This window comes from Eriocheir sinensis, chromosome 13 (assembly GCF_024679095.1).
Source record: "Eriocheir sinensis breed Jianghai 21 chromosome 13, ASM2467909v1, whole genome shotgun sequence".
Lineage (NCBI taxonomy): Eukaryota > Metazoa > Arthropoda > Malacostraca > Decapoda > Varunidae > Eriocheir > Eriocheir sinensis.
In genome coordinates, this window is record NC_066521.1 from 18,475,893 (window position 1) to 18,500,304 (window position 24,412).

General features: G+C 44.6%; 1 protein-coding gene across 1 annotated transcript; it reads left to right on the forward strand.

Annotated features, from left to right (window-relative positions):
- On the forward strand, positions 1–24,122 carry LOC126998127 (facilitated trehalose transporter Tret1-like). Its single transcript, XM_050859536.1, has 5 exons — positions 1–1,406; positions 16,293–16,425; positions 19,524–19,642; positions 20,390–20,530; positions 21,118–24,122. Exons 1-5 carry the CDS (start codon positions 951–953, stop codon positions 22,063–22,065), a joined length of 1,797 nt encoding a protein of 598 aa, XP_050715493.1. The 5' UTR covers positions 1–950; the 3' UTR covers positions 22,066–24,122.
- Positions 24,123–24,412: the final 290 nt, after the last annotated feature.

The window sequence follows — 24,412 nt, forward strand, 5'->3', positions numbered from 1 at the left end:
TAAAGGTAAAGTGAGGGGCGTGAAAGTAAAACCGCGGCGCTCACTAACGAGGGTGTTGGCGGGTCAGGTGACAGAGGCGGCGTGTTAATGGTGAGAGAGAGAGAGAGAGAGAGAGAGAGAGAGAGAGAGAGTCAGACATGCATACAGACAGACAGAGACAGACAGACAGACTCATACAGACAGACAGAGACTGACGGACAGACTCATACAGACAGACATGGAGACACTAATAGACTCTACCTACCTGTTATTTTTACTGTTCTTATATTTGTCAACCTATATCAGAACCTGGATTTTTGCCATTTGTCGTTTTCTTAGTGTTATTTGTCACTGCGTTTGTGGTGAAGACTCCTGAAAGTTATTGTTGGTGTGGGGAAGAAGGCAGCGAGGGTGGGTGCAGATGTTGAGTGCTGGTGTGTTGGGTGATAAAGTGTTGGGTGTTGACTCTGTTGAGGTGTCAAGGTGTTAGTGTTGTGGCGGTGTGATGCGGTGCTTGCGGTGCCTGGCCCGACGCGTGGCTACTGGGTGACGGGGCCAGCGGGAAGGTCTGCCTCCGCCCGGGGGCGAGGAGGAGGACCTGAGGGAGGAGGAAGAGGGTTGTAGGGAGGGGGGGAGGCATTGATGTGCTGGCGAGCGTGACGCAGCGCAGCATCTTCCCGCTAAAGGCCAATATGGCGACAACGGTGCTGGAGTGTGTGTGTGTGTGTGTGTGTGTGTGTGTGTCGTGGCCGGCCCAGGTGGCGAGTGCAACGCAGCCACATATAGCGAGCGGTGAGCGCGTGGCGGCAGTGTGTGGTGCACCTGCTCGCCGGACGGAGTCACTGTCATCGCCGCCGCCGCCGCCGTGGTGATGGCGCTGCGCTCCGCCTGACGCCAGCCGCGCACCATCTGTGACCACCGCGGTGGCGTCGCTTACCAAGGGCCTACGCGGCCTGCTGGCCGAACTGGACATGTCGCTCAGTCAGGGAGTGCAGTCCACGCTGCCAAGGTCTCAGTCCGAGATCGTCGTGGACTTCACGAGGCCGTCCCAGGACACTGAGGATGAGATGAGCCACGACTCCCTCAACGAGGCCGAGCTGCTGCGGCAGTCTCTCCCGCCGGCCTCCCGCACGCCCTGCAAGAATGCTCTCTTCGTGGACTCTGACGCAGAGGAGGAGGCGCGGCCCGGTCCCAGCGGCGCCGCAGACCCGACGGGTGCCGAGGAGACTCAAAGCGAGGCGCGGGCCAGCTCTGAGGACTCGCTCGAGGACTCCCTCAAGGGCTCCTCCGGCAGACTCTCCGAAAGGAAACTGAGGAGCCTTTTCGGGGACCCGCCCGTCAAGCCGCCCTCGCCGGGAAACTTCTCCTTCAGGAGCACCCTCGGCCTGCTGCCCTCCTCGGGGAAGCGGCGGGGGCTGCGGCAGCAGGTGTGTGTGTGTGTGTGTGTGTGTGTGTGTGAACTACAGTGTTAATCCAAAATGATATAACAAGAATAGTGTTTGATAGACCTTTAGTGTAATGTCATTATTGAGAGAAACGTGTTCCGTTGACATACTCGGCATCATTTTTTGTAACATTGTTTAGAATTCTGACAGCCCAGACCTAACGTGAGCTTGAACGTGCGCACAGAGCAGTGAAGGAAGAACTTTTTTCATGGTAACTCTGAGTGGCGGGTCATAGAGTGGAAAATAACAGTGAGCACAGGAAGATAGCGAGGCAGTGGTGCGCGGGAGAGGGTGGGAGAAGGAGAGGTGGGGAGAGAGGGTCAGGGAGTGCGGTTAGACGGGAAGACGGGAAGAGGAGGCTGCGAGGTGATATATGAGAACGGGGGAAGAGGGAGGAAGGGGTGGATGAGACAGATGTAGAACGGTAGGAATGAAGATGTGAAAAACAGACGGTTGATGAGAGGCTGTGAGATGATAAATGGGAACTGGGGAAGAGGGGAGGAATGAGGAGGGGACTAAAATAAATGTAGAACAGTATGAATAGAAATGTGTAAAAGAGGTGGTTGTTTGTGTGCGTGAGGGAAGATGAATGGAGGAAGAAAACACACGACAATAAGAATTAGGAATGACAGTGGACTGGGAAGGAGGGGGAGGGAAGGGAGGGGGAGGCTGAGGTAGAAGTAGAGCAGTATATGAATAGGGATGAGTAAAAGAGGTTCTAGTTCAATGTGGGTGAGGAATGATGGATGGAGGAAAAGGCCCACGACAATAGGAATGAGGATGGCAGTGGAAGGGGAAAGGATGGGGAGGCTTAGACAGAAGTAGAACAGTATAATAATAGGGATGAGTAAAAAAGGTCGTTGTTTGTGTGGGTGAGGGATGATGAATGGAGGAAAAGGCCCACGACAATAGGAATGAGAAGTGACGGTGGACAGGGGGAGGGACTAGGAGGAATAGGAGGGGAGGGAAGGGGGAGAGATAAAAGGGGGGGGGGGGGTAAGCGGCTGGACGTCTATAGTTAAAGCGTCGTGGGAATGAGTTGCGGTTCTTACGGTACACCCGAAGCACTGTTATGGCCCACAGACCCACACTGCCACCTGTTGTCTGTAGCTCTCCCTCCTCCTCTTCCTCCTCCTCCTCCTCCTCCTCCTACCACTACTACAGCACCCGTCCCTGAATTCCTTAGTCTTTTGTTATGCACCCCTCAGACTATGTCAACACACACACACACACACACACATACACACACACACTCACACGTTTCAGAGATGCTTTTGAGCTATTTTTTTTTTTTAGAAGATAATAGTATAAGGAAATAATAATAGTACTAATGGTAATAATAATAATAATACTGATTTTAATAATATTGATGTGTTAGTTAATTAATAAGATCGGATTAATCAAGGGGTGTGAGTACCTGAAATCCTGAATCCGTATTTCATGAAAGGAATTGAATATACGTGTGTGTGTGTGTGTGTGTGTGTGTGTGTGTGTGTGTGTGTGAGAGAGAGAGAGAGAGAGAGAGAGAGAATGGTGGGGGGGAGGTGGTGGGAGGGCGTGAGTGCGCGGCGCAATCACACTAACAGTACAGAAGCAACATATGGCAACACACACACACACACACACACACACACACACACACACACACACACACACACGTTACATGATAATAGCGATAGCAATAGTAATAACATTCACCCAAATATTCATGCAGTGGCGGTAATTTCCCGTGTCCAGGTAATATATCACAGGTTAATCAGTGGACAGGTAAATTGGAGTGCGCCGCTTCCATCTCACCTGATAAGAGTTTATTGGGTGACGCGTCTGTTCTGCTTTGTGCTTAGTTTTGGGGTGGGGTGTTTTTTGTTTGTTTTGGTGTCACGCGCGTGTTATGCTGCTGGTGGATCGACTGGTTAGGTTAGGTTAGGTTAAGTTAGGTTCGGTTAAGGTTATGTTATGTGATGTTATGTTATGATATGTTATGTTAGGGCTAGGTTCGGTTAGGGTTTTGCTATGTTAGGTTAGGTTGAGTTAGGTTCGGTTAAGGCTATGTTATATTATGTTAGGTTAGGTTAGATTAGGTTAGGTTGGACTGGGTTAGGTTATGTTAGCAAGGTCAAATGGGCCGGTGTCTGTTTTAAAGGTGCGTTAAGATAGGTGCGTGTTTGGTTATGATTGTTAGGGTAGAGGAGGGAAGATTAGAGTAAGCAAGTAGTGTCAAAGGGATTGGTGTTTGTTTTAAGGGGAGGTCATGGTTGGTGGGTGTTTGGATAAAATTGTCGGGGTATAAGATGGTATATTAACAACTCCTTTAGTGGGTGGTGTGTTTCGTTATCTTTTCTACGTTATGATGTTTTTTTTTTTACCTTGCTAGTGTTGGGTGATGTCGAGATTTCGCGGACTAGCTTATGAAGTTAAATCCCTTGTCTTTTTCTTTCTCTGAGTTAAGTGAGTATTCGGTTGGGTTAAAGGTATTGGTGAGTTTCTTGAGACTTTCAGTTAGTGTTAGGGGATGTTCAACGCTTATCCTAAAATTTTCTGGTGTCATCTCTAGACCAGCCTTAGTTTTGCCTGTATTTCCTCCTGCCTACGACTTAAACGCTTTCGAAAGGGAGGTATCAAGACACCGCTCCATCCGATTTTGTCACTCCTGTTACTCTTTCAAATATTTGTAGAAGCAGCGCCAGCGGGCATTTTTGTTTATTCTTTATTTTGCCTTTAAGCTCTCTCTTTTAGTGTAGAAAAAAATTATTAGTGTTTCTGTGTTCTGACTTCCCGTAAGTGTTCATTCTGAAGTGGCGCTGGCCCAGTTCTCGAGTTCATGGAAGTAGTTTGAAAAATAAGTACTCGGCGTTGTACTGGTTTTCAAGGTCATGGGCGTAACATTGAAAAAAGAAAGTCTGGGAATACTCGTGGTACCCGAGTAAACCAGATGTCACGATTACTTAATAGAAACACAAACACTGTTATTAGGCACTCTTGGCGGTCTTTCTTCCGCCCCGCAGCTGTTGAAGGCGCTGGTGTGGGTTGAGGAACAGCCCGGTGCAGTCACACACGCAGGTACACAGTAATTACTCTTGCACCTGCCGCGTTCCATTACAGTAAATACACCTCCGTCTTGTTCCTCGCCTGCTGTTTTTTTATTTACATTTTCTTTCTTTCTCGTGACTTCCCTCCCACCTGCTGTGTGTGTGGGTGTAGGGGGGGCAGGGGTAGGGGGTTATGTGTATATGTGTGTAGATATGTGTGTGTGTGTGGGTTGTATAATTATGTGTGTCTGTGTTTGCTTGTGTGTGTGTTTCTCTCTCCATAATTAATGTATTGTTCCACTCTCTTTCCCACTCCTCCACTTATAACACACACACACACACACACACACACACACACACACACACACACACACACGTCATCTTAGCGTCACCATTAGGCGCTAATTGAGATCATCCATCAACCATGAATGGCAGCTGTTCGTGGGGTTCAAAAAGTCACAGTCCTCGTTTTCTATTTTATCCTCTTAACCTTTTTTCGCTCTCCTCGCTACACGCGTTTGCAATTTAATCTATTGGGTCTATTTCGTGTATTTATAGGGAGCGAGTCTATCTATTTTGGCCCCTATAGGTAAATAAGGCAGTTCAGTTTTACCCCAATGAATGATAAAGTGTTTGTTTAATTGTTTTACCCTAATGTATGTCCCTACCCATGTGTATGTATGTGTATGTGTGTGAGGGGGGAGGGGGCTGTGTGTGTATATGTGTGGTTGTTTATCTTTGTGTTTGTGTGTGTGTATCTCCCCCCATACGTCTTTTCACCCCAATGAGTATGATGTTTTTGCCTTTCACCTTAACATAAACATAACATAGCATAGCATAACATAAGCATAGACACAACATAGCCTAAATATCGTGGACTCTCATTCACATATGGCTAGTTTGTTTATGGGTTATGATTGGGGTAGAGGAGGGAGGGTACATTAGGGTAAGGTAGGAGGGTCGAAGGGGTCGGTGTTTGATTTTTAAAGGAGGAGGAAGAGGAGGAGGGGGAGATAAGGTAGATATGTGTTTGGTAAGACTGTGATTGACCTTCCCTGAGCCTTCCCTGAGCCTTACCTGAGCCTTACCTGTCCTTTTGGTGCCCGAGGAGGCCGTCAGCGTGCAGGAGGGGCTTCACGCGGGGCAGAAGTGTCACCCTTATGGAAGTCGTGCGTGTTAGTGCCTTTAGACGGTCGATGAAGCTCCGTTTAGTATAGGCATCGTTTTAAGAGAGGCTTCACGCGGCGCAGGAGTGTCAACCCTTATGGAAGCTTGGAGCGTTAGTGCCTTTAGATGGTCGCTGAAGTTACGTTTAAGAAGTCAACCACCACTCTTATGATGTATGTGGAAGTGTTTGAGCCTAGAGTATCCGTGCCTAACCGAAGTCCGTTTTGGAGTCTGGGGTCTATTATTTCCTTTATTCATTTCAGCTTTCTTTTTTTCCATCCTTTATGTCTCATTTTCTTTCAGTTTCCTCGCCTTTCCCTTTTTGTTTGTCTTTCTTTCATTTCTTTTCTCCGTTTTTCTTGCTTCTTTAAATTTGCTTGTCTTACTTTTCTTTCGTTTTTCTTCTTCCAGATATAGTTTCTCTTTCTTTCCTCTTTGCATTTATTTTTGTGCTTTCCTTTTCTTTTTCTTTTAATTTTGGATCCGTTTACCTAGTCCTGTGTTTCTCTCTTTCTTTCTTTCTTTCTTACTTACTTTCTTTTTCTTTTCTTTATTGCCGTTTGTTTAAGTCTGAGGTGCAAATATCCGTGTTTAATGATCCGTGTAAAGCTTATAAAGGATGGGTTTGTTGATTTCTTCCTCTTCTGCAGCATGTGTGTGTGTGTGTGTGTGTGTGTGTGTGTGTGTGTGTGTGTGTGTGTGTGTGTGTGTGTGCGTGTCTGAAGAATGAGGAGCTTTTAGGAATATTACTCGGGGACAAATTGAGCTTTGGATCTTGAGGGAACAGGCGTAATATCAATTTTCCCTAGTGGTTCTTTTCTTGCCTCTCGCCACCTCCTTTCTGTGCTTCCTTTCCCTCTCCACTAACGTTTTCCCACCCTTCTTCTTTCCATTTATAAGGTCCTCTCTTCCTTTCCTCCTCCTACTCCTTTTCCTTCCTTCCTTCCTCTTTTTCTATTTCTGGTCCTCTTTATTTTTTTTCTCTCTCTGGGTCCTTCCTTTCCCTCTCTGAAAACGTCTTCCTACCTTTCTTTTCATTTATAAGGTCCTCTCTTCCTTCCTTCCTCCTATTCCTTCTCCTCCCTCTTTTTCTATTTCTGGTCCTCTTTATTATTTTTCTCTCTCTGGGTCCTTCCTTTCTTTGCTTCCTTTCCCTCTCCGCCAATGTCTTCCCACCCTTCTTCTTTTCATTTATAAGGTCCTCTCTTCCTTTCCTCCTCCTATTCCTTCTCCTCCCTCTTTTTCTATTTCTGGTCCTCCTTATTATTTTCCTTTCTCTGCGTCCTTCCTTTCTTTGCTTCCTTTCCCTCTCCGTCAACGTCTTCCAACCTTTCTTCTTTTCATTTATAAGGTCGTCTCATTCTTTCTTCCTCCTGCTCCGTCTCCCTCATTCCTATTTCTGGTCCTCTTTCTCAATCGCTACCTTTCTCTTTTCCTACCTCCTCTTCCTCCTCCTCTTCCTCCTCTTCCTCCTCCTCCTCCTCCTCCTATTCATCTTCCCTATTATTCTGTTTCTGGTCCTTTTTCTTAATCGCCTTCTTTCTTTTTCTTTATTGTGTTCCTCTCACTGGCCCTCTCCTTTCTTTTTTTGCTTCTTCTCACAATATGACCGCCCCCCCCTTTTTTGCCTTCCTTTTTTCTCCCTACTTCTCTTCCTTCATATTTCTTTGCTCCTCTGTTCTCCCCTTCCAACGTAGTCACACCTTTCTTTTCCGTATAAAATCTTTCCATTCTTCAGTAGTAATTAAAACTGTTATATTCTTTTTCGATATGAAGGATTTAAATTAACAACCACGATTCACATTTCTGTTCATATACAGTTTATGCTCTTCTCTCCTTCTCCTCCTCCTCCTCCTCCTCCTCCTCCTCTTAAGTAAGAAAAAAAAAAAAGATACCGAGTGTGTTCAACGGTATCTGATTATTCACTCTGTCGTGTGTGTGTGTGTGTGTGTGTGTGTGTGTGTGTGTGTGTGTGTGTGTGTGTGTGTGTTTAGTACCAATCAAATGACTTGTAGTTATTATTGTGTTACTAAGTGCTTTGAATTCTTGTAAGGGTTCATGGAGAGAGAGAGAGAGAGAGAGAGAGAGAGAGAGAGAGAGACCGACAAACAGCCAGACCGACAGACAGACACACAGACACACACACAAAGAGCGAAAGAGGGAAAAGTGAAGCACTACCAACCCTCCTGTCAATTAATGCACAGACTCACCGTTTCAAAATTCATCCAGTGAGTCAACCGGATTCTCTCTTCAATGAATCCGGATATTAGAACAGGTACATAACGTTGCCAGGTGGTGAAGAGGGAATCCAACTCTCCTATATCTAAAAGGTGTCCTACTACTACTACTACTACTACTACTACTACTACTATTTCTACTACTGTTATCACTCGGTTAGGTGCGAATATTTTCTTGATATGTTCGTTTTTTATTGACCTACAAATTCCTGGTAGTGACTCGCAATAAAGTTAGTTTTATCGAGATAGTTAAAAGGAATAGAGGATGAAAGTAATATTTGAGAGAGAGAGAGAGAGAGAGAGAAAAATGGAAAAATGGAAAAGAGAAAAAGAGAAGAGAAAACTGGAGAAGAGAAGAATGGAGAAGAGAGAGAGAGAGAGAGAGAGAGAGAGTTAATTCGTTCGTTCGTATATATAGTAGGAAATGGAATGTGCGTGGCAAGGTGTAATTGGTCCCGTCTGATTGATACTTGACCAGGTAATGCTCAGGTAATTGCTGGACAGGTAATTGGAAACGAAGGGTAATTAGCTAATGACCAGGTGTTAGGTAATACGTCGAGAGGTGAAAATACGTCGCTTTTACGAGGAAAATCTGCTGTTTCTCGTTTTTCGAAAGCCACCGGGTAATGCTTTTTTTTTTTTGCGAGAGTGAGAGAGAGAGAGAGAGAGAAGAAAAGAAAGAAAGGAAGAAAGAAAAAGAAAGAAGGACGGAAGGAGAGAGAGAGAGAGAGAGAGAGAGAGAGAGAGAGAGAGAGAGAGAGAGAGAGAGAGAGAGAGAGAGAGAGAGAGAGAGAGAGAGAGAGAGTGTGTTAAGTGTTCTATTCTTCACCGTTGTTTCGCTTTTTTTTTCTGTCTGGTCAATGAATTATGTCCAAAGCAATTTCCAGGATTAGTGAGTCTGTGGATTTAGTGTTGGCATTGTTTGCGGGCTAATGATCGTAATTGAGTTGTTTTTTGCTTTTTTTTAAACTTTCTGGATCGGTTTTTCATTCCTTGTCATTTTTTTCCTTCCTTCCTTTTTTTTCCTTCGTCCTTATTCATGTTTTTGTTCCTGAGTTTTTCTGGTTTTATTTTTCTTTCCTGCTTTCTTCTTATTTATTAATTTTTTTTGCTTATTTCACTTCCTGGTTCTGTTTTCCATTGTCATTTTTTTCCTTTCTTCCTTTTTATTTCCTGCGTCCATATTCTTGTTTTTGTTATCTTTATCTTCTTTGTTTTACTTTTTTCTTGCTTAATTTTTCTTTTTTTTTGCTTCCTTCACTTCCTGGTTCGCTTTTCCATTTTCTCTCATTTTTTCCTTTCTTCCCTTTTTATTTCCTTCTTCCTTATTCATGTTTTTGCTCCCATATCTTCCTTGTTTTACTTTTTTTCTTGCTTACTTACTTTTTTTTTTTTCTCTTTATACTTCCTGGTTCGCCTTTCCATTCTTCATCATTTTTTCCTTTCTTCCTTTTTTCTATTTCTTTCGTCCTTATTCATGTTTTTGTTCCCCTGTCTTTCCTGTTTTACTCTTCTTTCCTGCCTACTTTTTTTTTTTGCTTTCTTCACTTCCTGCTTCGCTTTTCCATGCTCTGTCATTTTTTCCCTTCCTTTCTTCCTTCTTTTTTTCTCGCTTGCTCTTCTTCTTATTAATTTTATTTTCCACACTCATCTCAAGTTTCAAATTCGTTTATTCTCTGTTCCATTATTCCTCCTGTGTTTGCTCTCCTACAGCTTACCTAACTCACCTGTGCTTATGTTATTTCGCTATGTACTTTTTCTTCTTATTATTTTCCTTTTCCACACTTTTCGCTAGTTTCTCCATGTTTCCTTTCTTCTCTTCTACTTCTCTCTTCATACTTGTCTCTACTCTCATACCTTCCTCACTTCCATTCATGTCAGTCATTAAAATTTCGAATCTATTTTTTTCTCTTTCGATTCTCTACTTTTTTTTTTCTCACCCTTTCGTTCAGGTTTTAGTATTTATATGTTTTAGCTTTGTTGGGTTCTACAGCTTTCCCCATCTCCTCTAATTGGTGGTTTCTCGCTTGCTATTGTTACTCGGTGAGGCTATTATCTGGTCCGCTGTTTTCTTAATGATGTGTTTACTTCTTGGTTCACTCGAGTCTGTTCGTCGTAAAATTTCTCCCTAGATTGAAAGTTTCTCTCTCCTGATACTGTTATTGTGATTCGATTGTGTTAAGTTGTATTCTCTCTCTCTCTCTCTCTCTCTCTCTCTCTCTCATCTGTAAAGTCTCCTCTAATTGGAAGTTTCCCTCCATGCTGATATTGAGGTCATGTGTCTCCCCTTTCTGTCTGTCTGTCTGCCTATCTTTCTGGGAAATAACAGAGGGGTCTTAAGTGTGTATGGGAGAGGGGATTGTGAGGAAGAGGGGAATGGAAGAGGAAGTGGAAGGTAGTAAAGGTGGAGGAAAAGGAAAGGGGATTAACTTGAGGGAATAGAAAGGACACGAGAGAAATAGAAATAGGAAGAAGTTAAATCTCTCTCTCTCTCTCTCTCTCTCTCTCTCTCTCTCTCTCTCTCTCTCTCTCTCTCTCTCTCTCTCTCTTAAGTAATTAAGGGAGAATGTTACATTTAATGTTTGTTTGTGTGTGTGTGTGTGTGTGTGTGTGTGTGTGTGTGTGTGTGTGTGTGTGTGTGTATGCTGAGAGTCAAGTTTGTTTGTTCTTTCCCTTTTTTTTTGTAAGTTTTTTTTTTCACGTGTGGTTTGTTTTAACCCCCCCTTCGCCCCCCCTCTCCCCACCTCCTCCCCCTTCCTCCCTCCCCCTTTGTGAGTTTATTGAATCTATTTTCGCCTCAACTTTTTTTCCACTCCCTTTCATTTACTCACTTATTGTTGTTCTCTCTCTCTCTCTCTCTCTCTCTCTCTCTCTCTCTCTCTCTCTCTCTCTCTCTCTCTCTCTCTCTCTCTCTCTCTCTCTCTCTCTCGCGTTCACTCACTCATTCGTCTGATACCTCTGAAGCACGCAATCAATGTATGTGTATATGTGTGTGTGTGTGTGTGTGTGTGTGTGTGTGTGTGTGTGTGTGTGTTTGGTTCGTGACGTGTCTTTCCAACCGTTCCGTGCTCTAACTTGATCACACACACACACACACACACACACACACACACACACACACACACACGTAATGTCCCGTTTTATTCCCTTTCCACTTAATTGACCACTAAAGCTTAAGGGAATATCATAGTCTCCGCGAACACGCACTCGTTTTCTCTCCCTTCTCCTCCTCCTCCTCCTGTAGCTTCTCCTTTTTCTGTAACACTCGTCTCAATGGAAGTATTGGTGGGGGCGTTCTGAAGGGGATTAAGGGGATGTCTGGAAGGGGGGAGAGAGGGGGAGGAGTGTGGAGAGTTAAAAGGAAAAGTATTGGGTATTATCATGGAGGTAATAATATAATGTGTAATTTTGGGAAGATAGCCTGTGAACGTCGGAGTCTGGGGAGGAAGAAGTGAGCTGGGGAGGAGTAAGGAGGGGCGTGGGGAATCAAATATTTGTGTGGGGATTGTTTTACTACCTGAGTGTCACTGTAAGGGGGAAATATTTGTTTGGGAAGAAGTAGAAGTGTGCGAAGGGAAGGAGAAATGAGAGTGGGGTAGGACAAAGTTTGGGGGGTGATTGGAGGGAAGGAGGAATGAAGGGAGGGACAGAAGGGATCGAGGAAGCATTGGTAAGGGTGACTCAGGATAAAGGAAAGGAAGGGGTCAGTGTTAAGTAGGACAGAAGGATGGGGAAGTATAGGGAGGGATGAGGAGTGAAGAGGGATGTTAGGAGGCATTGAGGACGGTGACTCAGGATAAAGGAAAGGAGTGTGTTAGGCAGGACAGAAGGATGGGGGAGTATGGGGAGGGATGAGGAGTGAAGAGGGATGTTAAGGAGGCATTGAGGACGGTGACTCAGGATAGATAGATATAAAGAGGCGCACAAAGAAAGAAGCATAAAATAAGTAAGTGGAACAAGTCAAGAACTCGCGTGGGAAACTACTCTATTTCACACCCACGCAGGTAAGGAAAGGAGGGAGGGAATGATAGGTAAGACAGAGGTTGGTGAGGTGAGGGAAGGGGATGAGAAGTGAAGGGAACAGCAAGGGGAGTTGAGGAAGCGTTGATGAAGGAGACTTAGCATTACGTTACACCTGAGGGAATTCCGTTAAGCCTCCACAGGTGTCTGTCATATGTTAGCCCGACCAGCTGGAGATGATCTTGTTTACCTGCGTGTTGAAAGATGATTATTATACCTGAGATGCGCCGTATGGTTTGTTCTGTTATGTGTTATTGGCCTGAAGGATTTATGAATGGGAAAGGAAGCCGAAGAGTATTGTGAAGTGATGTGGATTATGGTGTATTGTGTCTTGTTATATGATGTAGGCGTGATAGGTTTATGGACAGGAAGGGAAGACGAGGGAAAACATGATTACAGTGAAGAGGAGATGTGGTTTATGATGTACGATTCTGTTATATGTTTTAGGTTTTATAGGTTTATGGTTTGGAAGGGAAGGCGAGAGAAGACGAAAATTATAGTGAAGAGATGTAGTTTAATGGTGTATCTTTCTTCCATGTGATTTAGGTACAGGTTAATGGATAGGAAGACGAGGGAAGACGATGACTGAAGTGAAGAAGAGGAAAGGTGGTTTACGATGTATTGTTCTGTTATATGTTGAAGGCTTGATAGATTTATGGACAGGATGGGCAGGAAATGATTATAGGATTCACAGAAGGATCTCACTGGTCTTTTGTCGCCTCCTTGTATCCTTATGTGTCCTTCTTGGGGTGACTTTGATCCTTTAATGGTCAAGATATAGTGGTGCTGGATCCTGTCTCTCGTTTGTAATGTTTTTATTCGTCTCCTTTATCTGTGTTTCTGTCTTTCTTGTATGTCTGTTTGTCTGTCACTGTGTGTATGTTGAGGAAGGGGAGGGAGTCACTGTCTTTATGTGTGTCTGTCTATTTGTGTGTATGAATGTAAGTGTGTGTGTGTGTGTGTGTGTGTGTGTGTGTGTGTGTGTGTGTGTGTGTGTGTGTGTGTGTCAAGTCTAGGAATAATGTCCATGCTTAAAGATGATGGCTTGCTTAAGTAGATGAATAACTGGATTTTAATGTCTTTTGCCGCTCATTTCTTTCCCTTCGATCTGTCTGTCCGTCTGTCTGTCTGTCTAGGTGTGCTATGATACGTTCTTCTTCGATATTCACGTTCACACTATTGATGATCTATTTTTCTTCTTCGTTACACTGAACAGTTAAAGAGAATACAATAAGAGCCTTTGCAGCTTGGTATGTTGCGTGGGTGAGTAAGAGGACGTATGAATGTGTGGGTGTGGGTGCCTGGGGGGGGTAGGGGACTTGGGGTAGGGGGGAGAGAATGTATGCTTGTGTGGGTGTTGGGGGGAGAGGAGGAGGGGAGACAGGGGAGGGGGAAGGGGGTAGGGGGGAAGGGGTCTGTTTATAGTGGGTGTAATTGTGAAATGCTCCGCTAAAATACCTCACTTGCTTACTTGCGTGGGTGTGAATTAGAGTAGTTTCCCACGCGAATTCCAGTCTTGTCCCACCTACTTATTTTCTCTTTCTCTGTCTCTCTGTCTGCCTCTACCTCTGTCTATCTATCTATCTATCTATCTTAGCGTCTTCCTCTTTCCCTTCTTCACCACCTCACCTCCTCTCTCTTTCAGCCTCCCTCCCTTCATCTCTCCCTTCTTCCTCACTCCCTCCCTTCTCTCTCTCTTTATCAGCCTTCCTTCCATTATATCCACATCCTTCCTCTACTTTCATCTCTGCCTCTCCCTCCCTCAGCCTCCCTTCTTTAATCTCCCTGTCCTCTCTCATCTCTCACCCCGATCATCTCCCCTTCCCACTCCTTCATCTCCTCTCCTCCTTCCGTTGCCTCTCTCCACTCCTTCCTCTGCCTTGATCTGTTCCTCCACGGGGAATGTGACCTGCGAGAAGTGCATACCTCGACGCAACGCCTCCGCCTCGTGCCATACATCATACCACGACATCATTATTTCCACCGCCGGGGCACCATCTCCATCCCCAGCATCCCCTGCATCCCCAGCATCCCCAGCATCCCCAGTATCACTTTACCTTGGGATGTGCCTTTGATGTGCCGTTGACCTCGTATTTGGGGATGTTTATATTCATTATCTCTTTTACTTGTATTTTATTTTGCATCTTGAAGAAATGATAGAAAAGAGTATCAGTTTGAGGTCAGTAACACCATAACCAGCGACACTGTTACCACCATCCTCTGTCACTGTTCTCATCATCACCATCACCACCGTCACCGTTCGGAATATAAGTCATGAGTCACCACCACTATCACCACTGTCACCTATGTAGAAAATCAGTCACTATTCAGGTCATCATAACTCACCACCACCTACCACCATCACTATCACCACCACCACCTATGTAGAAAATCAGTCACTATTCAGGTCATCATAACTCACCACCACCCACCACCATCACTATCACCACCACAACCTATGTAGAAAATCAAACAGTCGGCATTCAGGTCACCATCACCCACCACCACCACCACTATCACCACCACCACCTCAGGTCACCATCACCCACCACCACCACCACTATCACCACCACCACCTGTGTAGAAAATCAGACACCAATATTCAGGTCACCATCACCCACCACCACCACCACTATCACCACCACCACCTATGTAGAAAATCAGACACCAATATTCAGGTCACCATATCTCACCACCATCACTATCACCACCACAACCTATGTAGAAAATCAGACACCAATATTCAGGTCACCATCACCCACCACCATCACTATCACCACCACCACCTATGTAGAAAATCAGACACCAATATTCAGGTCACCATCACCCACCACCATCACTATCACCACCACCACCTATGTAGAAAATCAGACACCAATATTCAGGTCACCATATCTCACCACCCTCCCAAGCATGTATCACAGTCATCATTCACCATTGTCACCATAAATCACAATCAGTCATCACTCATCACCATTATCATTATTCCCAACCATTACACTCAGTCACACTCACTTATCACCACCATCACCGCCATCACAAAGCATAACACCAGCCATTCCATCACCACCACCATCACCACCATCACCATCATCATCACGTTCACTCGCGCATCACTCGTTTGGTTAATATAATCAGAATATTTATTGGATATCCTCCGTCGCCATGGTGACAGCATCCGACTGCCTCATCCCCGGAAGGCGGAGGTGAGGTGAGGTGTGGTGATCCGTGGGTGTCACCTGGAGGCTCTTACCTGTAGGAATTTCACCAGAGAGCTGCCTACCTGAGTGTGTGTGTGTGTGTGTGTGTGTGTGTGTGTGTGTGTGTGTGTGTGTGTGTGTGTGTGTGTGTGTGTGTGTGTGTGTGTGTGTGTGTGTGTGTGTGTGTGTTGATTCTCGAGTGTTACCTGGATGTTAGTTAATTACTCTTGTTGCCTGAGAGCGTGTGTTACTGTTGACAATTAATTTTATGAATGGTTGTGTGTTACCTGAGTGTGGTACTTCAGACGTGTGTGTGTGTGTGTGTGTGTGTTGACATTGTCTGAGAGGTGCATAACAAAATACGAAGGAGTTCAGGATTGGGAGTTATAGGAAGAGCAGTAGTAGTAGTAGAATTAGGAAGAGGAGGAGGAGGAGGAGGAGCCCAAGACAACAGGTGGCAAAGTAGGTCTGTGTAATTACTGTAGTTAAGAGGTGTAGATGTACGATAATTAATAGGTGAAAGTGTGGGTGTAGGTAGTTAGGTGTAGTTATGGGCCGAGGGGTAAGTGTACGATAGTTATAAAGTGCAGGAGTAAATACGATACTTAAGAGGTCTACGTGTAAGGTAGTTCGAAGGTATAGGTGTAGGTATAGGTGTAGGTATTGGTAGTTAGAAGGTGTAGGTTTACATACGATTGTTAAAAGGTGTAGCAAGTGTAGGTGCGGGTGTGCAAAAGTTAAAAGGTGTAGGAAATGGTAGTTAGAAGGAGTAGGTGTAAATACGATTGTTAAAAGGTGTAGGAAATGGTAGTTAGAAGGAGTAGGTGTAAATACGATTGTTAAAAGGTGTAGGAAATGGTAGTTAGAAGGAGTAGGTGTAAATACGATTGTTAAAAGGTGTAGGAAATGGTAGTTAGAAGGAGTAGGTGTAAATACGATTGTTAAAAGGTGTAGGAAATGGTAGTTAAAAAGTGTAGCAAGTGTGTAAAAGTTAAAAAGTGTAGGTGTATGTAGTCAAAAGCTATGAAGTCTCACCACGAGCATTTTACCCTGAAGCAAGTAACCAAAACCTCATAAAAAAAAAAACTCCAGTACCCTTACACAACCGCCATTACGCTAAAAACAGCCGTAGGCATACTGTTGAAGGTGAAGCAAGGGCGGCTGTTACCTGGGGAAGATGGGGGTCATGTTACACCTGCCGCCTCTCAACAACAGGTTATAGTTACCTTCGCCGTCTGCCTGGGGCCCCTTGCCTGTGGGTTCGCGCTGGCCTACAACCTCACGAAGAACCCCTCGGAGCTCCTCGGGCCGCACCTGGGACCATGGAAGACCTACGTTTATTTCCTAGGTGAGGATTGACTACCATACTGATAATTACCTGTCGTTAACTTTCCCTCTTCTTCCTGTTTCGTCGGCTTTAACCTCTTTTGTCTTTTCTCTCCAATTCCGTCACCCTTCAACCTTCCACGTGTATTTTTTTTTCCTTTATCCCAGGCCATTAACTCTGTCTGTTCACCCTATTTTGTCACCCCATCCCCTTATGTTTTTCTCGTCGTTCCCTTACTCCCCTCTATTAACTTCGTCTCTCCTCCCTATTTCGTCACTATCAACTTTATCTCTCCCCATTTCGTCACCCCATCCCCTTATATTTTCTCGTCATTCCCTTCCACTTCCCATTTATCTTCGTCTCCCTTCCCTATTTCGTCACTATCAACTTTATCTCTCCCCATTTCGTCACCCTATTTCCTTATATTTTCTTGTCATTCCCTTCCACTTCCCATTTATCTTCGTCTCCCTTCCCTATTTCGTCACTATTAACTTTATCTCTCCCCATTTCGTCACCCTGTTTCCTTATATTTTCTCGTCGCTCCCTTCCTCTCCCCTATTAACTTCGTCTCCCTTCCCTATTTCTCTCCCATTTCTCACCCCTGTTTTTTATGTTTTTTGGTTATCTCCTTCCTATTTCGTCAATATTAACTTTCTCTCACCCCATTTCGTCACCTAATCTCCTTATATTTTTTTCCGTCATCTACTTTCCCTCCCCTTGACTTCTTATCTTCCCATTTCATCATTTTCTCTCCATTAACTTAGTCTTCTCTCTATCGTGTCATAACCTCCAATTAACTTTACATTTCCTCCCCATTCCGTCACCTCCTCCCCTTAAAATTCTCCCTCTTTCCCCTTCCGTCCCCACATCCCTTAAATCTGCCTTTCCTCCCCTTCCCTTTCCTTCACGTGAACCCTCCCCTTAACTTTGCCTGCCTTCCCCATTCCATCACTCCCTTTCTATACCTTTGCCTATCTTCCCCTTCCCCCCCCCTCACCTTCCCCCTCCTCTCCACTTTGCCTCCCCTCGCCATGCCAATACTCTCTCCCCGTCTCCCTCCATTCCCTCCCCTTTAAATTCCTGTATTGTTATTGATTTTATTTTTCAGCTGGACACAAGAACCAACGTAGTTACCTTCCCCTTATCTTCCCATTAGCATCCTTTTCCTCTCCCTTTTACGCATCCTCCTTTTTATTTTTTATTTTTTGCTTTGTTATTGTTGTTAGTATTATCGGAGTTCATAAATACCTTAACTGTTATCGTGTAAATATTTCCTTATCTTCCTGTTATTATCCTCATCATCTTCTTTTAATTTATCATCCTTTCTCTTGTTATTCTCCTTTGTTATCTGTACTATCCTTCTGTTTATTTTCCTGTTGTTTATCTTATTCTTCTTATTTTCTTGTTTTCCCTCTTTATTTATCCTCCCTTCTCCCTTCTTTTTTCTTTCTAGTTCCTCTCTTCTTCGTTTTTTTTTCTTTTACATCTATCCTTCCTTCCTTCCATTCGTTCTATTCTTATTCCTGTTGTTAATTTTACTTCTTTTTCTCGTTCTGTTCCTTCACTTATCCTCTCTTCCCTTATTTTTTGTAGTTCTTCTTTTCTTCGTTTTTTCCTCCCTTCCCATCTGTCCTTCCTTTCTCTCATTCGTTTTAATCCTATTCCTGTTGTTAATTTCCCTTCTATTCTTTTGCAGCTCATTTATTTATCCTCTATCCTCCCTTCATTTTCTTCTGCTTACCTCTTCCTTCCATTTTTCTTCCTTTTCTTCTATCATTCCTTTCTCCCTTTCGTTCCTTGTTCCATTTCCTTCCTTCTCTCTCTTTTTTTCCAATCGCTCTTCCTCATCGCAGTTCATCATCCGGCTTTCCTGCTCACATTTCCTTTTTTCTTTTTTATTTTTTTTCCTTTTATTTACTTCATCTTTCCATTGCTTCGTGATGGCGGAAGTCTGATCCATATTCGGCCGCTGTTCATGGTTCACTTTTTTTTTCATTATTACCTAACCTCCGCGGAAATCAGGAATGGTCAAGAAATATTAATAAAAGTCTAGTAAAACTTCTCTTGCTAATACCACCACCACTACCACCACTACAACCACCATCACTACCACCTCCACTACCAGTATCATCACTCTCTCTCCTTCCTCCCTTTACTCTTCTCTTCTTTTGTTATCCATCATTTTACTTCCTCTTATGTCTCTTCTTCCTTCCCTCCTCCCTTCCTTCCAATCGTCTCTCCCTCTCTTTCTCCACCCCCTTTTCTTCCTCTTTCCATCCCTCCCTTCCCTCCCTTCCTCTCTTTTTCCATCCATCTATCCTCTTACTTCTCTTCCTCCTTTCCTCCCTTCCTTCCCTCCAATCGTCTTTCTCCCTTTCTCCACCCATTGCTCCCTACTTTCCATCCTCCTTTATTTTCTTCTCTCCCTCCTTCCTCTCCCTTCCTTCCAACCGGCTCTTCCTCCCTTCCTCCGCCTGCTTCTTCTCCCCTCTTTCCATCCTTCCTTACCTTCCTTCCTCCTTCCCTCCTTTCCCTCCACCGTTCCCTCCCTCCCTCCCTCCCTTTCTTCCTTTCCTTCCTTCGCCAAAGTTAAGATGCGACTGAAATCAATAACGGAGAACGTCACAACAGACGTTCCCTGATGACACGTGGGCAAGGGACACACACACACACACACACACACACACACACACACACACACACACACACACACACATATCAAATTGCTTCTTTTTCATTACAGAGTTATTAGAAAAATTGTCGACCTCTTAGGAAATACGAAGAAATAAGGATCACAACACATTACAGCTTACTGATATATATTTTCATTTTGACTTTATGGTGACTGGTATTCGCCCTAGGTTCTCAGTATTTGTAGGCTTTCTTTGAGGTTCACTTTAGGTTCTTCTTCATATTTACTCGAAGTTATTTCTATTCATTCATTCATTCATTCTCACTATTCATCTTTCTTTGAGGTTCCGGTAAGGTTCTTTTTATCATTCACGGGTGCTTCAAAATTCACTCGAGGTTCTGAATATTCGTAAGGTTCTTTAAAGGGTCTGAAGTGTGTTTCCTCGAGGTTCTTGCCACTGACGGGTTCCTTGGGTTGGGTTCTGCAGGGTGTCTGAGCGGCGGGTTCTTCTCGGGCTTCCTGGCAAACTACGGGCGGAAGGTGGTGGTGCTGGTGACCATGGTGCCGATGGCGCTGTCCTGGCTCCTTGTCATCTTTGCCACGCAGGTGAGGAAGGAGAAGGAGGAGGAGGAGGAGGAGGAGGAGGAGAAGGAGTTGAAGAAAAACAGAACAGGAAAGAATAGGAGGATAAGGAAGAGAAAAAGAAGGAATGGAGGAGGACATCGAAGGAAAAATAACTAGAACAGAAGAAGAAGAGGAAGAGGAGGAGGAGGAGTTAAAGAAAAACAGAACAGGAAAGAATAGGAGGATAAGGAAGAGAAAAAGAAGGAATGAAGGAGGACATCGAAGGAAAAATGACTAGAACAGAAGGAGAGGAGGAGGAGAATAAAGAACGATGATGAAATAGGTTTTATGAAATGGAGGATGAAGAGATATAGAAAAGATAGAGGAGGTACAGGAAAAAAAGAACGGTAGAAGAGAAGGGGCAGGAGAAAGTCATGCTTATACTGAAAAGACACATATGCAATGAGGATACAGAGAAGCAGAAAGAACTGGAGGAGGATAAAGGGCAACGAAAAGTACAGGAGGAGAAAGAGTAGCAGAAGAAGGAAACAGTAGTTGGGTATTTGATTTCTCTTTTCGGCCACTCCTCTGTACTTTATTCAGGAGCAGTGAGTAGCGGGTTATTTTTTTCATTATTTTTTTTTACGCCCTTGAACTGTCTCCTCTGCTGTAAAAAAAAATGGGTCTTTAAAACAAAACAGAAAGGAAGAAAGTAAGGAGCTCAGGAAGACGACACTACATACTCACATTGATAACTAGCGGTGGTGTTCCGTGTTCCGCGTTCCGTAGGTGTGGATGGTGTTCCTGTTCCACGCCACGTCGGGGGTGTGCACGGGCCTGGTGGTGGTGGTGGTGCAGGTGTACGTGGCGGAGGTGTCTGTGCCCAGGGTGAGGGGGGCGCTTTCCTCCGCCCCCGTGTTGGCCTTCCAGGTGAGCTCCAGGTGAAGAGGCACATGTGGGACTGACTTGGACCTCTCTTTTTTTTATCTCTTCTACTAAACACTTTTAAGGTGTAGTGCCATAATTACGGGTCTTTTTGTGTGCGTATCTTATTGCTTTTTGCGCTCTCTAGTTGACTCTCCTGTAAAAAAAAGGGGGGGGGGGATTATGGTCATGTGCTTGTATGGCTTTGGTTTTGCGGTGGTATGGTATTGGCTGTCTTGCTATCTATCACTCTTGTCCTCTTTCTCGCATCTCTGTCACCTCTCTCTCATCGTAGTGTGGTTTTAGTTTTGTGGTAGTATGGTCTTGGCTATCTTGATATCTCTTGACTATTCTCTTCTTTCTCTTTTCTCTCACTTTTTCTTTATTTGGAATCGATCGCTTTTAAGACATCAGCCTCTTGATTTCATAAGGTTTAAGGCATGTTCAAGGATAATGGGTTCAGATTCTCCGATCTTTTCTTGCTCTCGTTTATTTGGAGGTGCTGCACGGTACTTAGGGGCGTCCTTTTGGCATGCCCGGCACCTGGATACACACGAGGCACCCGTAATCACACCTGTTTCGTCCCGGCACAGGTGGGGTCGCTCTTGTGCTTTCTGCTGGGGGAGATCCTTGTATGGAGGAACTTGGCCATCGTTGGGGTCTGCGTCGCAATGCCGGTGTTCCTGACTGTGGTCCTGTGCGCGCCCGAGTCCCCGAGGTTCCTCATCCACAAACACCCCAACGACGCCCTCATGACGCTCCAGTGGCTGCGCGGTGCCCAGAGTGACATCATGGAGGAGTATCACGACATCTCCGACAGCTCTGACATCGACCGCTGGGCCATTCACTGCGAGGATCTTCTGCGGCCTACGTTCTGGCGGCCGCTTTTGTTGTCCTGCGGCCTCATGTTCCTGTACAGTATGACGGGCGTGTCGTCTTTTACCCTCTACGCCATGGAGCTCTTCGCTGAGGTCTCCAGCGTGTACGTCAACGTGGCGTACTTCGTGGTAACGGTTGTGCTGCTCATCGCCATCACGCTCTCTGCTCTCCTCGTAGACCACATTGGCAGGAAGCTCCTCCTCCTTCTCTCCCTCACCATCATGGCCGCCTCGTCCTTCGTGCTGGGCCTCTTTCTCTTCCTCAAGGACGTGCACCGCGTCGACAACTACTTCGTGTACCAGTGGGTGGCGGAGGTGTTCTGCGTCGTGCTCTTCACCTTCGCGTACGGGAGTGGGTTGGCGCCCATCGCTTGGGTCACGCTCGGGGAGATTTTCAGTCCGCAATACAAGTGGCTAGGCGTCTCAATGGCCTCGATGGTGCTCTGGTCCTCCATGCTGGCCGTCGATGTGCTCTTTCACAGGCTTCGTCTCGCCGTGGCCACCGGAGGCATCTTCTGGCTTCACTGCGTTGTCTGCGTCGCTGGCTACATCTTCGTGCTGGTGTGTTTCCGCGAGCTGAAGGAGCAACGCATTGACAGCATCACCAAGTCGTTCGTCAAGAAGCACGACAGCCTCATCGAGACCTTCATAGCGCGAGTCTGAAGGGGTCTGAATGGTTCGATTCCCCTTGACTTCGACTTTCAAGGGTCGAGTCGTGTGCACCCTTCATGAGATTGCAGTGTGTGTGTGTGTGTGTGTGTGTGTGTGTGTGCTTGAAGGGTGTCAGTAAAAGTCTAATATGAAGGTTATTGCCCTGAACTTCTTGTATCTTGTTTAATACTTTTTTTATTTATTTACAATCATTCCCGCAGTGCAAAACAACCATTCATTGAAATTTTTTCCGTCTGGCGTTCCTCATAATGAACTCAGCGAAGATTTGTGCGAAAAACAACAATAACAATAGAGGTAAAGTTACATAAACAATCATATAGACATGTAAGGAAAAATTATCTATTTAATTATGTAAATAGTGTAAATATTAAAATGGGGTCTCATATTCGTATTGCAAGATCTCACGTTCTCATAAGGCTAGAGGATATTCGTGTCTGGGTACGGCGCTTTGACCCTCGCGTGACCTTGCTCCCAAGATTATTGCGTCAAGCAGAGCGGAATGCGTTAATGTAAAGTGAGGAAGTAAATTTACATGTTGACTTCACTACCATGAAAACGGATCCTGCCTGCCTCAGCTACAACATGATACGCATAATGCATTAGTATTAAGATGACCTGCTAAAGTAACCCAACTGTTAGCAAGAGCCTTATACTTACTGACAAAGCGTAATACTCTTCTTGCCAGGTAATGCTTTTTTTTTTGTAATGTTATGTAATTTTTTAGTCACCTTCCAAACAAATCACAACAAAGGACTGACTTGAAGCAAACCTTACTGATGGAGCGATATTCCCTTCTTGCCAGGTAGTGTTAGTGTCACCTGACATTCAAATCACAAGCAAAGGACTGACTGAGAGCAAAACGGAGGTAGGAGGAAAGGATATATAAAGTCACCCGGTTGCCTCTTCGAAAACGTTAAAGGAACAGCTAAAACGACGGATGAGTAGAGTTAGATTGTCTTTTTTTTCACAGCTAAAGAAAACGCTCAAGGGCAACAAAAAAAAGGCGTAAAAAGAATTAGCCCGCTAATCGCTGTTCCTACAGAGACAAAAGTTATGAGCGGTCAAAAGAGAGGTCAGTTTCGGGAGGAGAGGTGTCTTGATAAATGAGAATAAAAGAGTTGAGCTTCAACGGATGTAGGAGAAAAGAAAAAAAAAGTCAGCCGGTTGCCCTGTCGATAACGTTACAGGAACAGCTACAACGATTAATGATTAGAGTTAGATTTCCTTAGAAGTTAAACGGACGTAGGAGAAAAGGAAGGAAAAAGTCACCCTGTTGCATTTTCAAAAAACAGGTTCATATGTAACAATCTAACGTCTAATAGGGACTGACAGTGTAATTTAACGTCTAAATGGACTAACAGTGTAATTATCTAACGTTTTAATGAGGTCTGACAGTGTAATTTAACGTCAAACAAAGGACTGACAGTGCAATAACCTAAAGTCAAGCTAGAGATCACATTTTCGGAGCATAGTCGGAGCTGAAGTCTGTTAGTAAGGCAAAGTTAGGAGCTGCGCGTGGCCTCGGTGCTCATCTCCGTCACTTGCATCCAATCCATCCCGATCATTCCTCCGCTTCTGTGCTCTTTAGGCGAATCCATCAGGAGCACAACGCCGGTCTCTTTTAAGTCTGTTGGTCTGTAGCCATAAAAGGTAATTATGTTTATGACCGCACTGACATAATGGGAAGGCATTTTTCAGGGGCCACTAATGAATTCTGCTTCCGTGTGTGTGTGTGTGTGTGTGTGTGTGTGTGTGTGTGTGTGTGTGTGTGTGTGTGTGTGTGTGTGTGTGTGTGTGTGTGTGTGTGTGTGTGTGTGTGTGTGTGTGTGTGTGTGTAAAAGGAAGCCCCGTTGCATTATTTACAGTGCGAGGGAATTATTAGTTGCCAGGAAATGGGAAACCTTGCTGTTGTTGTTATTATTATCATTATTATCATCCTCATCATTATTATTATTGTTATTATTGTTATTCTTATTGTTATCGTTGTTAAGTTATTAGTATTTATAAGTTCTGTTTGAATTCTTTGTTGTATTAAAACTGACATCGAATTGTGTTTTTCTAATTCCACATAAAATGGTTTGAGAGAAAAAAAAAATATTGAATTTCAGAGATTTTAATTGCACTTACATTTTTATGATAAAAGATAAACATAAAATAAATGTAGTGTGTAGTTTCTTGGTCCTTTTGGGGTCATCAAATTGCACTATAATGGTGACATGGGAGAATGGGGACGCGTAGGAGGAGGAGGAGGAGGAGGAGGAGGTAGACACGACAGAAGGGGACGGGGAATAAAACGAGGTGAACTAATTATAGCGTCCAGAGGGGGATACACGAAAAT